Genomic DNA, 16,219 nt, shown 5'->3' with positions numbered 1-16,219 from the left:
CAAGCAGCGGGGATCCAGATACGGGTGGATGCAGCGTGTGGGGAGAATGTACCCGGGCGCGTGGCGTGCTCAGGAACTGGGCTACCCTGTGAGTAGAGGCAAGTAAAACTGTTTCAAATGCAACAATCAGCCATTGAGCTCCTAACGCCTGCGCTCGACATGTAAGATTACCAGGCGATTCCATAATAAAGTTTGCAACGCTACATGCTAATGCATTTTGGGAGTTGTGGTCCTGCCGGATCGAGCTTTATGTAATGTAACTAACATCAGAAAACACACATATGTAAAATTAAAAACAAAAGACCAGAACCACAGCACTGCATCGTTTGTGTCATCGAGTCATCTGGAAACCTTACCCACTTGTGACCGCAGGCGACGAAGCACAGGTTAGGCGGTCCATTGAGGTGGATGCAGCAGGGCTTTCACCCCACACTAGAGACGGCTCATTTTAAATGCACAAAAATAGCACTGAACAAATATATGCAGGAGTAAAGGCAGATTTGGAAACTAAAGTTTCTAAACTTCAACTGATGTCAAGACTCCATACTCCGTGATCGAGCCTGCTGTCAACACAGCAGCGCAACCCTGGTGGGCGGACTCTGCTGGATCCTAGCGCCGGCGGCTCCCTGCCCAGACACATTAATGTTTTTTTTTTAAAAGTTGTATATAGCGCTAACGAGACCCGAAGGGGTTAGAGCGCTTTACATGAGGACATGATGCGTTAAAGACGGACACATTCATGTTGTTAGGCACGGGGAGATTAAGCGTCCTTCCGAGACTCAAACCCGGTTTCCCAGCCGCGAGGTCGACCACTGTCAGTGCCTGAGTTTCGCAGGCTGTGCTTAAGGAAGGCGGGTGCTGTCAATGCCGGCACAGATTGAAGGGCGTTCCCGAGAACAGGCTTTCGGCTGACGTAGCCAAAAGCGAAAAATTCTCGGGAACGCCCCCGAATCTGGTCCGGGATTGACGGACAGAGCCCTCTCCCAATGGCTAGCCTCCATTTATGGAGCTAGCCAATGGGAGGAGGGGGCGGATACCCGACCCCACAGAGAAAAACATAAGGTTTTCCTAGCGCATGCGTACTTCGTACGCATTTGCTAGGCAAAACCTAAAAAAAGAATCTTCAACATGGAACACATGCTCCTCCTGTTTCCGTGTGTTAAAAATGGTTAATCAAAACAGGCGATGTCACCTGGTGGATATATGCAAAGAAATGCATATTTTTGGGATTGCAGCCATCTTGGGAACTTGACGTAATGGAAGGTGTTCTGGGAGACTTTTCTCTTATCACGATGTAGCGTATGTCTTGAAAGCATAAAGAGGAATTATTTTGAAAGGTGAGGCATGAATGGCATCTGGTCGATGCATGGTTTAACTGTTGTCTGAAACCAGCTATTCTATTTTTTCTGGGCACTTATATCTATTTAGTATCTCATCTTCGTGCTTATTTCTGCAATGAGGTTCGTTCCCTTGTATCCATCTAGCCTTTATCTTACTCCCCCATCCTTCCCTTAGCCTTTGTTTCCTGTCTGTAACCCATTTCTTTTTATATTCTGAAATGTAGAAGTATCAATCTACATTAGTTTTAGCATAACTTTCCTTCTACCAACAAGCTCTAGTTTGATGTGAGTGTTTAACTTTATGCCCATTGATTTTCATCCGTTAATGGCGATACGTTATATGGTGTCACGATTTTTCAACTTTGATATTTGTACGTGCTTTAATAGATTACTGAAACACAAAAATTTAACTGGTTTACAACTTACTTTTTCCTTAATAATAAATAGAAATCATATTTAGTAAGTAAGAATTTATTTAGACATCATGTGGGACTGTGTCTTGGAGTTAATTTAGCGCAATACGAGTATTACCACATTATTCATGTTTAGAAATATCTTACACGTGAATTATTATTGAATTATAGCTCATGTTTTAAAATGCTTGTATTGTTTCAGGTATTGATTACAAGACCACTACAATACTTTTGGATGGCCGTCGCATAAAATTGCAACTGTGGTATGTTTTCATTTTTGTTTTTCGGCTACAAAGATGATGAAATAATGTTTCAAATGGACGAGGGAACTCGATTATCATGAATATGTCCTGCTTTTTACTGTAGTGATAAGTTGAGTTTTGAATCATTTATAAGAAATAATTTGTCAATTTAATTTCATAGCCAGTAAAATTTTATTTTATCAGTTTAGAACATTAGATTGTAATCGATAACAGAATAATTTACAATATATTGTGAGGCATCAGCCAAATACAGTGATACATTGAGCTTGAACCTGGAGAATAGCACCACAGGACTGGAGCGACCAAAGGCATAGGGTTTCTCCACATATGAAGCTCTTGTTTTTTATAACAACCTCTAACAGGCTTGGGAACACAGCAAACTGTCATTGAATACTTTATTCTGATAAGAGGCTTTTAGCTGCAGATTCCTTACCTTAGAATTATTTCCAGGGGTCAGACTGGAGCCAGACAATATTTCGTGAGCAGTACCCCTGTGCGCCGGTATGTGGCATCAGTCCGCTTCGCAGGGTGTCGTCGGCGTCCTCCACACCGAACGTGATGTGCGAAGTGCCTATACAGGTGCCACACAAGCGTGCTGATATCGGTTCTTTTCTTTCTGTGGGATAAAGTTGCACATGTGATTGCGACAGTCACAGTCCGCCCTCTCCCAGGCTGTTAATGACACAAGAGATGCAGCCAAGTTCACCATCTGATGTGGACTAGATACCACGACTCGCTGGGTAGAGTGGTTTCATCGACGGTGGCCTTACGGCGCCACTCCTGGCTGAGGACAACTGCCTTTTTTGGGGATGTCCAAGCATTGTGTATGGACATGCCTTTTGATGGCTCCCTTCTCTTCGGAGACATGGTGGATTCAGCACAGGAGCGCTTTAGGACAGAAGTACTGCGGCTAGGTCCATGGGACATTCCATGGCCTCTCTCCACTGCCAACCCATCATTTGCTGCCACGGAATGGGCTTAGAGTGGCATCTATACCCGCCCAGCCACCATGGCGCACAAGCTTCCCAGCTTCTGCGTGGCTGAGGATGCCGTATCCATAGCCCTTCTGGGTTGGTTGCCAGAGGACAAGCCAGTATAAACCACTACCCTCTGCAGCCGTAGCCTCCAAACTCTTATAGTTTGCCCCCTTATCATGGGCACCAGTAGGTGGTAGGATACACCATCACCTGCCCCACTGACAGTCTATAACATCAGACCAATGGGTTCTGCAGATTGTCTGGAGGAGCTACTCCCTCCCCTTCAAGACTACCCCTCCACCCATGCCACCTGCTTGCAACAGACTGATCGAGTACCATCTTTCTTTGCTCCCCCAGTAAGTGATGGCTCTCTTGGACAAGGGAGCCATAGAGAAGGTGTTGACACCAGAAGTAGATGTGGTTGCTAACCCTGCTACTTTCTGGTGCCCAAGAAGGATGGCGGCCTTCGTCCTGTCCTAGACCTGCGCCTTCTCAATTTCTTCGTCAAGAAGGAGAAGTTCAAAATGCTCATGCTCACTCAAGTCTTGTCTGCCTGAATCTGAGAGACTGGATGGTAGTGTTGGACATGCAGAACGCATACTTTCCCATTCCCGCCCTGCCTGCCCCAGGTTTTTACTGTGGTTCATAGTGTGCCAAGAGCACGTTCAGTCCGCTGTGCTTCCTTTTGGTCTTACCAGTGCCCCTCGGGTGTTTACCCTTGCCTCCTACTTCCACAACAAGATCGCAGACATACACAACAGCTTCAGCACTCAACCGACGCACGCCACGACCGAACCACCGCCCCCCACCACCACCCTCCGCGCCTGGACCCCGATCAGCACCGAAGACACCGTCCGCATGATGAACTCCATCCACTCCGGATCTCCGACCGACCCCTGCCCTCACCACGTCTTCAACAAGGCCGACGCTGTCATCGCACCCCACCTGCGGGACATCATCAACACCTCCTTCGACACCGCCACCTTCCCGGAGACCTGGAAGCACGCCGAACTCGGCGCTCTACTAAAGAAGCCATCAGCCGACCCCACCGACCTCAAGAACTACCGCCCCATCTCGCTGCTCCAGTTCCCTGCAAAAGTCATCGAGAAGACCGTCAACAAGCAGCTGGCCGCCTTCCTCGAGACGAACGGATCCCTCGACCTCTCGCAGTCTGGCTTTCGGGCCAACCACAGCACCGAGACCGCCCTGTTCGCAGCCACCGATGACATCCGAGCCCTGCTTGACAACGGAGAAACAGCAGCCCTCATCCTCCTAGACCTCTCCGCGGCCTTCAACACTGTCTGCCACCGTACACTAGTGCAGCGCCTCAGCAACGTCGGAATCCAGGAGAAGGCACTGGAGTGGATCATCTCCTTCCTCGCCGGAAGGACACAGAGAGTCTGCCTCCCCCCGTTCAGATCAGAAGCCACCGAAGTCATCTGCGGCGTTCCTCAAGGCTCCTCGCTCAGTCCAACCCTCTTCAACGTCTACATGAGCACCCTCGCAGACATCGCACGCCAGCACAACCTCAACATCATCTCCTACGCCGACACCCAGCTGATCCTCTCCCTCACCAACGACCCCGCCACCGCCAGAGCCAACTTTCACGAAGGGATGAAAGAGGTAGCCGAATGGATGAAGAACAGCCGCCTGAAACTGAACTCGGACAAGACGGAAGTCCTCATCCTGGGATCTTCACCCTCCGCCTGGGACGACTCCTGGTGGTTCCCCGCCCTAGGCAACGCACCCAAACCAACAGACCACGCACGCAACCTGGGCTTCATCCTGGACTCCTCCCTCTCCATGACCAGACAAGTCTACGCCGTCTCCTCGTCGTGCTTCAACATCCTGCGCATGCTACGTAAGATCTTCCGGTGGATCCCCAACGAGACCAGGAAGACGGTCACCCAGGCCCTCGTCACCAGCCGTCTGGACTACGGCAACTCCCTCTACGCCGGAACCACTGCCAAACTCCAGAAGAGACTCCAGCGGATCCAGAACGCCTCAGCACAACTCATCCTGGACATCCCCCGTCGCAGCCACGTCTCCGGACACCTGGGAGACCTGCACTGGCTCCCTGTCAACAAGAGAATCACCTTCCGTCTCCTCACCCACGCACACAAAGCCCTACACAACCAAGGCCCAGGATACTTCAACAGCCGCCTCAACTTCTACGCTCCCAAACGCCAGCTTCGATCGACCGGCCACGCCCTCGCCACCGTCCCCCGCATCAAAGAGCCACCACAGGGGGACGGTCCTTCTCCTACCTCGCCGCCAAGACTTGGAACTCCCTCCCGACCCACCTCCGCCTGACCCAGGACCACCTCACCTTCAGGAAGCAACTCAAGACCTGGCTGTTCGAGCAGTAGCGGACCCCCCTCCCCTAGCGCCTTGAGACCCTCTGGGTGAGTAGTGCGCTATATAAATTCTGTGATTGATTGATTGATTGATTGGGTTGGTTGTAGCTCATCTACGGAGATCAGGGATGGCAGTCTTACCCCATCTTGACGAATGGCTGTTGAAGGCAGGCTCGCTCCAGGCTGTTGTCTCCTCCACACTATGGTGGACCTCCTGCATTTACAGTGGGTTCACTATCAACGTACCAAAGTCACACCTGACTCCCTCTCAGACACTCCCTTTCATCTGAGCTGTACATGACACAGTGCAGTTTTGGGCCTATCTCCCGAACGCCGAGTGCAGGACAGTCCGGGTATGATACCAACGTTTCAGCCTCTCTCCTGAATTTCGGCGAGACTGACTAAGGATGCTGGGCCTCATCTCCTCCTGCATCGTGCTGTTGACGCATGCTCGCTGGTATATGCGGGCTCTGCAGTGGGACCTGAATTTCCAGTTGACACATCATCAGGGAAATCTCTCCGACATGGTCCCGATCTCGGTGGGTACTGCAAAATATCTGCAGTGATGGTTAACAAGCCGAGATTGGGTCAGCGGCTCCCCTTCCAAACCAGATCTGACAGTGGTGACAGATGTGTCACTCCTGGGATGGGAGGGCCATCTGGGAGAGGTGAAGATCAGAGGCCTCTGGTCTCCGACAGAATCCGGACTCCCCATCCATCAAGCTTCTTGAGCTCCGGGCGACCTGGCTGCCATTAAAAGCCTTTCTGCCCTTCCTCAAGAGAAGGCTAGAGAAGGTGTTCAGAGACAACACCACTGCTATGTGGTATAGAACAAACAAGGCGGGTGGGGTCGTGGACCCTTTGTCAAGATGCGCTGCATCTCTGCACATTGCTGGAAGGTCAGGGCATTTTCTTGGTGTTTCAACACCTTGCAGGCTTTCTGAATGCCTGGGTGGACAAACTCAGCCGAAGATTTAATTTAAATTATTTATTTCATAAAGTTTTATATACCGCAAACATCAGAGCACTTCACAATTAAGGATGGTCAGGCAGGCAACAAATACAAATCAAAGGAAACAGTTAAAAAGGTTACAACAAAGCAATACAATAGTTGAAGAAACAAAAAAGAAAAAAAATATATATACACATAATTATATATATATAGCGGGACTGGGAGGGGAAGAAAAGATTAGGAATGGGGATATAAAACATCAGTACAAGAGATGAGGGTAAAAGTTCATTATCTTCAAGCAAATAAAAAAAAACAAATTAGGGTAAGAACTTGCACATACAAATCATGTTACTTCCATTTTGAAGGCACCCGTTGAGGTGAGTTTTCGAATTTCAGGAGGGAGAGAGTTCCAGATCCATGGAGCGGAGCCAAAGATGCCTAGCGAATTATGAATTGCATCGCCAGCAAATGTGGTGCATGGTCCTTTTCAGCAGTGAGTAGAGCCTTGGTTAGATCTGTTTGTCACCCCAGAGAACACACAATGTCAGTAGTTCTGCACACTCAAGTTTCTAAGGCGGCTCTCGCTCAGCATAACTTTTCATCTCGAGTGGAGCTCCTGTAGCCTTTCCGCCCAAACCACTCCTGCCCAGAGTTCTCAAGAAAATCAGGAACAACTGGGTCCAAGTCATTCATGTGGCTCCAGACTTGGCTCGGAGACTTTGGTTTCCCAAGCTGTTGTGCATGGCCATCGGTCCTCTGATCAGGCTGCCCCTTTGGGAGGATCTTCTGTCGCAGTATCTGGGGAGGGTTAACTACCGAAACCTGTTGACGCTCTGCCTTCTTGTGTGGCGACTGAGTGGCTACAGTTGACAGCTGTCGAACTTCTGCTCGAAATCAGCGATGTTATTCTGGTAGTCATGCAGCCCTCAACCAAAAAGTTATACGCCTGCTGTTGGGGCACATTTGTGACATGTTGTGCAGTAAAGCAGGTTGACCCCCTTTCTGCTCTCCTTTCTCAGTTTCTTCTCTTTATTATTTCCCTTTCCCAGCAGGACTCTGCTCTGGGCACCTTAAAAGGCTTATCTTTCTGTTAATTCAGCTTTTCTGCGGTTACATGACCAGCCATGGCTCTTCAAATCACCTATTGTACACAGGTTCTTGAAAGGTTTGTAACCTTTGTTTCCTCCTCCTCCCTTTATCTCAGTGGGACCTTAATCTCGTCATGATGTTCTTGATGTGCATTCCCTTTGCGGACTTGCACAGCTGTCTTCTCAGGCTCCTTACCCTTACCCGCAGGATCCATGAGCTTCCGGCTTTGTCATCCATGCCCCTATACCTGAACTTCTACCCAGACAAACTGATTCTACGAACTAGAGCTTCCTTTCTACCGAGTCACCACACCCTTTAATGTATGACAGTCCATCACTCTGCCTTCTTTTTCACTCCTCCACATCCTTTTAAGGAGGAGGAGTGACTTCACCGGCTGGACCCAAAAAGAGTGTTGTTCTACCTTGACTGCACGCTAGAGTTCAAAGTGGAGGACTAACTCATCTTGCTGTATGTCAGAGAAAAGTAGGGAAAGGCCATGCAGAAGGAGACCTTCTCCAGAGGGATCATGCTGTGCACTGTAATCTGCTATGTATTGGCCAAGAAGCAACCTCCTGAGGGCTTGCCTAATCATTCCACCAGATCCAAGGCTATGACCACTGCGGAAGCACACAAAGTCCCAGTCTGGTCATCTGCCAGGCACCAACGTGAGCTTCTTTGCACAAGTTCACAAACCACTGCTGCCTGGGCAGACCCATCCATCAGGACCGGCACCTTGCCTATTCGGTCTTGCAGGACTTTTTAGTAGACCCACCTGCGGGGAGGTATTGCTTGGGTATCTATTCTAAGGTACGGAATCTATGGCTAGAAGTCTCTATCAGATGAACAAGTGACTTACCTTCAGTGCTGTCTTATCTAGCAAAGACTCTAACTAGCCAAAGATTCCTTACCTACCCATCCATCTTCCGTGCTCTAAAAACTGATTTCTAGGGATAGGGCTGTTTCCTTTCAGGGCCCTAGTTTTCCACACGAGTGGTCCGTATTATTTGTGGCTAAACTGATGTTAGGCACTGTGCACGTCAACTCTGGCGTGACTGATGCCGACGATGCCACACAAAGAAGATTGATGCTCCCTACAGGCGTGCAGGGGTACTGCTCATGGAAATAATTCCGGACTCAGTCTGGCATCTGGGAATAATTCTAAGGTAAGGAATCTGCGACTAGATAGTGTCTCTATCAGATAAGGCATTACCAAATGTTTAGTATGCCATCAGTCTGTTAGGTTTAACAAGTACTAAAACCTTTACACAATATTAAAAGCATACTCCTTTGTTAATTGTACCAGTACTCCTTCATTCTGTACAGTGTTAAAACTGGTAAATAAATTCAACCAATTTTAGGAAAACACGTAATGTCATTTTTTCTTCTAGGGATACATCGGGTCAAGGAAGATTTTGCACTATCTTTCGTTCTTATTCCAGAGGAGCTCAGGTAAGTCTTTAAGCTTTTATATGGAATCTCATCCATGACACATGCTGTTTACAAGACAGTAATAATTAACATTGTAAGGTTCTTTAAATGTACCCAACAATTGTTTAATTACATTGGTATTTTATGTCCTGTTTATGACATATTGTCAAATGCTTTCGAGAGGAATCGTAAAAACTAAACAGTGGGGTGAAAACCAGGTGTAGCCCACCTACAGCTTCTGTGTAGGATGCTGTAAAATGCTTGACCTGTGTTCTGTAGATAGTCTTTGGGATTATTTCGTAAGTCACTATTATTCTTGGACCTTCAAAATATGATAACAAGGCAACAGAATATTCATGGTGTGCTCAAATGAAGAATGATCCGTCATATACGTTGTAACCTTTAAAATAATATGTTGGGGGCGTGGATAAGATGGGGGCACGATATGACGTGCCGTGAATGAGCTCCTGCCAGCCGTCTGCCCTGATGTGACTTAAAGCGAGCGTTTTCTCCACTGCAAGCCCTACTGAGCACCGCATCGCTGTCGGGAGAGGCTGGAATTCTAGCAGATCACCCGTGGGCTTGGAGAGCTTCTTCCCGGGATCCACAAGCGGTTCCCGGTCAGAGACTGCAGGCCGTCGCCAGAAGCCAGTTAAGGCGGAGGGAGAGCTGAATCACCGATCAGAGCGGAGGAGCATCCCCCACGGTCCCGGTCGCCTGCCGCTCACCAGAGCTCCGCTTTTGCCCGCGACGACAACGAGAGGAAGGGACTCCTCCCACAGGCCAGACACCACACCACCCAGCAGTCAAGATGCCCTGCCCTGCCCTGCCCTGCCCTGCCCCCACTCTCTGCCTACGTGATCTCTCCTGCCATGGTCGGACTTCCCCAGAGGCCCCACAGCTCCAGTGAGACAAGAGGGAAATAGCCAGCTAGCACAGCCACGTGCCACATGGGGTAGCGGAGCCTTGGAGACAACTCCTGACGGCGATCCCCAGTAGCCAAATCCCGGAGCGGCACAGGCCCGATCTGGAACAGCACACAGGGCTTGCAGGAAAGAAGATCAACACCTTGCGCCACTGCACCAAAACACAGGGTGAGGAGCGCGGACGTCGAGGGGTACAGCGGGGGCCCGTGAAGGTGACTGTCTGGGGAATGCGCCGGTGGAGCACTCGCTGGGCCGCCTGCTCCCCCCTGTGATCACCACACCTGCCCATACGGCGCCACCTGGAGGACCTGGAGAACCCCTCCCGGAGACACAACATCTGTATTCGGGGGGAATTAAACACACAACAGCCATGGAGGATCTGTTTGCCTTCACCAGGATGCTTTTCAATCACATTCTGGGTGTCATGCAGACACCCCTTTTAAATTGTATCGTGCCCATCGAGTTGAGCCACCACGGCAAGCAACGCCCCACCTGCAGATATCTGTGTATGTGTAAACGACTTCAGGATAAAAGAAGAAATCCTAACCAATGCAGAGCCATGCATCCAATCTTCTTCCAGGGTCAGAACCCGGTTCTGTACCAGGACCTAGCTCTCCTCACCCTTCATAGGAGGCGCCAGTTCAGACCTGTCACGGACTACCTATGACTGCAGGGGGGGCCTACTCGTACACACACCCTGCCTGACGTTCGAGGCACCTGCTGGGGCCCTCCGCTACAGTCCAGTCGCTGGGAGCAATAACTCCAGCAGTGCCGGGGTCTCCGCCCGGCCAGATGTCATCCACACTGGTGGGGGCACCTACATTAATCTCTGCCTCCTAGCCTGGTCCGAGCGGGAGGTGGGGCAGGGTGGTACAGCGGAGTACACTCAATGTGCACGACTTGCGCACCAGCATTGCAGTGTTCCACGCGAATCTCCACCTCACTCTTGCCTCCTAATGTTGGGCCCCTCCGCTCTGTCACCGGGGTCCCGGACTATGTCCACGACGAGGGTGAAAAGAGACAAATCGCTAAAAGACCTATTCGCTTCCTCGCAGAACACACCCGTCATGGCGCAGGCCACACCTGGCAAATCGGCATCTGAGGACGCCGGAAGAGCAAAGGAGGAACGCATCACTTTGATTTTCTTGGAGTCCCTCTATGCAGCACTAAGGGAGGAGCTGCAGACAGTGAAAAAGGACCTCACCATCGAAATAAAGGACATTAGTAGGGATGTGGATGGCCTCGGAGAAAGGTTGCCACCATGGAAAACAAAGGAGATAACCGGGACATTGAACTGGCCACCCTCCAACAGCACCTCGATATACAGCTCCACCTGGAGGACCTGGAGAACCCCTCCTGGAGACACAACATCTGTATTCGGGAGAATTAAAAACACAACAGCCATGGAAGATCTGTTTACCTTCACCAGGATGCTTTTCAATTCACATACCAGGACCTAGCTCTCCTCACCCTTCATAGGAGGCGCCAGTTCAGACCTGTCATGAACTACCTCTGACAGGGGGGGGGCCCTACTCGTGGGACCATCCCTTCAGACTCATCTTCAGGCACAATGAGAAGCTGACACAGTTGCGCTCACTCGCCGAGGCCTGCCAGCTGCTAGGGTTTCCGCCCCCGGACGAGGAAGAGGATTGCCGTGGCACAGCCGGGGATCCGGAGGTCTCCCCCTCCAGCTGGCGTTGACGAGGGTCAACAGGACGCCCTTGCCTTCATGTCGGAGACTTCCACGCAGGGCACAACAGCGGACTCTTGAGATGTTCAGCTGATTTGGCTCTATGTTGCTACTTCTGGGGTGGGCGGAAAGTGACCTCGGACACTTGGTCACAACATGGAACCCACACTGACCCGTTGCTGGTCATCCTGTGATGACGGACTATCTGTTTGAGGCATGTGGGCTGCTGAATTCATATCTTAGCATAGATCGCCGCCTAGTGTTGGGTCCGGATGTTTGCACTTTGTTGTCCTGGAAGAGTCTTCGAAGTATCACAAGATAGGTGACTTCTCCCCTGGACTACAGTGCGCATGGGCATCTTCTCCATCTTCAGATTGTTTTTTTCCGCCATTGGGTTCGGATGCTATTCCTCAACTCCCACTTCGGAACCAAAACTTTTTAACTTTCTTAGGCCAAAAGGCCTTCTACCTCGACGGTATTGTTCTCGTTCGGTACCCCTTGACTCAATAAGACTTTCCATCTCGATCCGGTCGTCGGCGCGGACCGTTGGGCCTTTTCGACGCAACCTGGGCCTGCTGCCGATGGAAAGGACCCCGTTTAAAAGGTGCCCACAATGTCACTCCAAATTCCCACATACAAAAATACATAGAGTATGCAACAAGTGCCTATCTCCCAAGCACAACGAGGAAAACTGTCCAGCTTGTGCTCAGTTCCGATAGAAGAAAACTATCCGGAACGGAAGGGCCGCTAGACAAGAGATGCAGCGACAGGCACCGGAACTGGAGAACATTTTTGAAGACGAACATGACCTCCCAGAAGCGGCGGACTCCGACCTAGAATTTGTCACCGTAGAAGACCAGTCGGATGACCAGATCACACGGGGGCAAACCGTGAGGACCAAGCCCCCAACCCCGCTTCCATCTCAAGACAAGGCTCCGGTCAAAGCATCACCTAAAGGCCTTAGCCGAGATCGACAAACTCCTTCAGAGGCCCCGCCTTCCGGTTCGGCTCCGAAGACCAAACCCAAGCCTTCTGATACCCCGGGAACGAGCTACACTCTTCCCAAAAAGGCCACCGAACCGAGCCGAAGATACTCGTCGATACAAAAAAGGGCGTTGAAACAAAAAGGGTCGTCGATCCCCAAAAAATAGTCGACCCGACAAAGTCCGCCGAGCCGAAAAAGAGTGTCGACCAACAAAAAACAGGTCACACTAAAAATCCTGTCGACCCGAAGAAGGCAGTTGAGTCTGCGAAAAAACTGGTCGATCCAAAAAAGGTTATCGACCCGAAAAAACCTGTCGATCCGAAAAAGGCCACCGAACCAAAGAAAGTCGACGTACCAAAAAAGGCAGTAAAGCCAACAAAAGACGTCGAACAAAAGGGAGTCGCCGACCCGAAAAATGTCACCTACCCGAAAACAGCAGTCGAGCCGAAAAAAGCTCCACAGCAGAAGGCCCTCGAGCCCAAGACTCACCACAAACAAGTGACTAAGCCAAAATCATCGGCGCCAAAACCACGGACAGTTGAGGAAGAACTTTTCCATCCTGATCCAGTGAGCGCAGAACAACCTAAACTGTATATAGACCCTGAAACAGCACGCGTAACAGTTTATCACAGGAAGAAAAGACACTGACACTTCTTCCCCTGGTCTTCCAAAGAAAAAAAGACTTTGGAACATCCCCTTCAAGGCCTTTTACTCCTCCTTTCTATCCTAACATGCCTTTTGTGCCTTACTCTCCTACATCAGGTTATGATGAGACAGAAAACATAGAAGAAGATCCTCAAGATAATTTTGTAGAACCTGAGGATCAAGATATACAGGATAACACATGGGATTACCAGAATGATCCTTATTAATTTAAAAACCTATTGATTGAAGAATATGTGTTTTTAAATTACATTGCTGTGCCTCTTACCTGTTTTCTGGTCGCTACTCCCCGGTACACACAGCTTGTGCTGATTGTGTGGAGGGAGGCTTAAGCGACACCACTTCCTGGTTGTCCCATTCTGGGCAGCCATCTTGGGGAGGTTGACGGGCTAGTCTCCCCCCTGGCCCTCACTATTTTAAGGCGGGAGTATTGCGCGCACGATCACTTACCAACAAAGATCATAGCGCTAGTGCTTGAATGCGACCAGGAGTTCTGCAAGCTGCTACTTTCGTTTTTAATAATTTTAAAGACCTATTGACTATGAATATGTGTTTTTAAAATTAGATTGCTGCTACTTCGTTTTAACAATTTAAAAACCTATTGATTGAAGAATATGTGTTTTTAAATTACATTGCTGTGCCTCTTACCTGTTTTCTGGTCGCTACTCCCCGGTCCACCACAGCTTGTGCTGATTGTGTGGAGGGAGGCTTAAGCGACACCACTTCCTGGTTGTCCCATTCTGGGCAGCCATCTTGGGGAGGTTGACGGGCTAGTCTCCACCCTGGCCTAATCTATATGACCTCTTCCTATCCCGCGCAGCGGTGACGCGCTGCGGTAGCACCGTATACGCGCCGAAGAGGCGCCAAAGAGAAGCCAGTCTGCGCCAGTCCGCGTCCAGACGCTTCTCGCTGGTCCTGGTCTGGGGTGGTGACCGGCATCATGGTCGGTAATCAAGTGGTCTACAACTCTTTGTGGTTAACCTCCTTACGCCCCCCTGTCAGTCCTTCCAGCTGCCATTCCGTCTCTCCAGCTAACACCGACCATCACTGCAAGCACTGTACATGGAGCACCTCCCGCCCATGTAGCGGCTCCCTCCCGTTGGAAGAGTTTTGGAGATTGTATCTCCTTAATTGCCGGTCGCTACCTAAACACTCCACAGAGTTGCATCTGTTGATTGATGAGCTTAATCCTGATGCCCTATTTTTAACGGAAACTTGGCTTCAGATTGACAACGACCCGTCCTTAATATGGGCCACTCCTCCAGGCTACACCCTTAAGCACCTCGACCGCCAATCGGGGAGAGGCGGGGGCTTAGCTATTATATATAGGGACACCTTTAAGTGTCGGGTCACCTCTAATTCCTTGCTGACCTGTGAGAGCTTACACTTTGCACTTGATCTCTCCCCTACCACCACTTTTTCTGGTATTCTACTCTATCGACCACCAGGCTCCCTCAACAATTTTATCACTCAAATTACTGATCTCACCGCTAACGCAGCCGTGACCTCATCTAACCTCACTCTGCTTGGGGATTTTAATATCCATTCAGATGACCCCCAGGATACGGCAGCTAATAACTTGCGGGCCAACATGCAAGCGTTAGACCTCTGCCAGAGAGGCTATCAGGCGACCCATAAGAAGGGACATCTTCTCGATCACATATACAGTAATATCAACCTTAATGTAGAGTCCCCTGTTTCTCTGCCTTGGACCGATCATTTTTTGACACCGTTCACCTGGCTTTCTAACTCTTGTCCCCCTCCTGAAGCCTCTATAAAGTACATGGGCAGGAAATGGTCCTCACTTCCCCTCACCGATTGGACAACGGCCCTTACTCAAGACCCCCCGAGAAAGGCCTTGAACCCTGCCTCAGCTTCTAGCAACTTTGATCACTGGATCTCCAGCACTTTAGACCAAGTTCTTCCCAAGCGCCCTTGTAATCTCATCAGAAGACCTAAAGTTGCACCCTGGTACACTCCTGCTCTGAGGTTATTAAAGCTTGACTGCCGCAAACTAGAGAGAGCGTGGAGGAAGGACCATTCTCAGTCTAGGAAAGACGAATACAGGTCCGCAATGAGGCTCTATAAATCAGAGATTAAAATGGCGCAAACCTCCTTCTATGAAGGTAAAATTAGTGCTGCAGCAAATGCGCCCAGAGAAATCTTTAGGATAGCTAAGTCCCTCATTTCAGCTCCGGCTGAGCGTCCTTCTGTTGAAGGGGCACAAGACCGCTGTAATGAGCTAGCTGCCTTTTTCTCCAAGAAAATCTCGACCATATATTCATCTTTTAGTAATCCTACAGTCAATACCCCCTCCGTCCCTCCTAGGCCAGCTGACTCCTCGGTTCCCTGCAAACTGGACACAATTCCGCTTCTTGATGCCGCCAGCCTGGATAGATTAATCTTCAAGGTTTCTTCTGGCTCCCCCAATGACCCGGCACCCCCCCGGATCCTTGTCAAGGCACTGGACGTTATTCGTCCTGTGATCCTGGAAGCTTTAAACACCTCCATTGTGTCCAGGTCGGTCCCACTCGCTTGGAAGTGTGCCATGGTGAGGGCGCTTCTCAAGAAACCCTCCCTGGACCAGAACAACCTGTCCAACTACCGCCCCATTTCGTTGCTTCCCTGGTTGAGTAAACTGCTGGAGAGGCATACCAACAATATCTTAATAGACTATCTGGAGTCCAACTGTCTGTTGCGTGCCTCCCAGACAGGTTTTTGCCCTCAACATGGCACAAAAACTGCCATGTTGGTGGTCACAGAGGAAGCAAGAACGACTTTGGATCGGGGAGGAAAGGTGGCCATTATCCTGTTAGACCTTAGTGCCGCGTTCGACACGGTGAACCATGCCACGCTAGTATACCGACTGGCGGGCATGGGCGTGTCGGGCGCAGCTCTGGACTGGCTTACCTCCTTTTTGAGTGAGTGCTTTTTCCGGGTCTTTGAGGGTGAGACAGTCTCTCCTAAACATCCTCTCAGGTGTGGGGTCCCTCAGGGCTCCTCCCTGAGCCCGACCCTCTTTAACGCCTACATGGAACCTCTGGACAGGATAGTCCATCCCTTTGGTGTGCGTATAGTCACCTACGCGGATGATACGCAGCTGGTGGTCTCGTTAGACCACGCAGATGGATCATCC

At 50.1% G+C, this 16,219-nt stretch overlaps 1 protein-coding gene across 1 annotated transcript in view; it reads left to right on the top strand.

Moving 5' to 3' along the window:
• RAB40B (RAB40B, member RAS oncogene family) overlaps window positions 1–16,219 on the top strand; it is a 369,612-nt gene that overhangs the window by 146,063 nt on the left and 207,330 nt on the right. The window contains exons 3-4 of the mRNA XM_086930598.1: window positions 1,956–2,016; window positions 8,780–8,840. Of these exons, the coding sequence (XP_086786724.1) occupies window positions 1,956–2,016; window positions 8,780–8,840 (122 nt within the window). The remainder of the gene's footprint in view (window positions 1–1,955; window positions 2,017–8,779; window positions 8,841–16,219) is intronic.

The sequence above is a fragment of the Lissotriton vulgaris genome, chromosome 7 (assembly GCF_964263255.1).
Source record: "Lissotriton vulgaris chromosome 7, aLisVul1.2, whole genome shotgun sequence".
Lineage (NCBI taxonomy): Eukaryota > Metazoa > Chordata > Amphibia > Caudata > Salamandridae > Lissotriton > Lissotriton vulgaris.
This window is presented reverse-complemented; position numbering and strand designations above follow the sequence as displayed.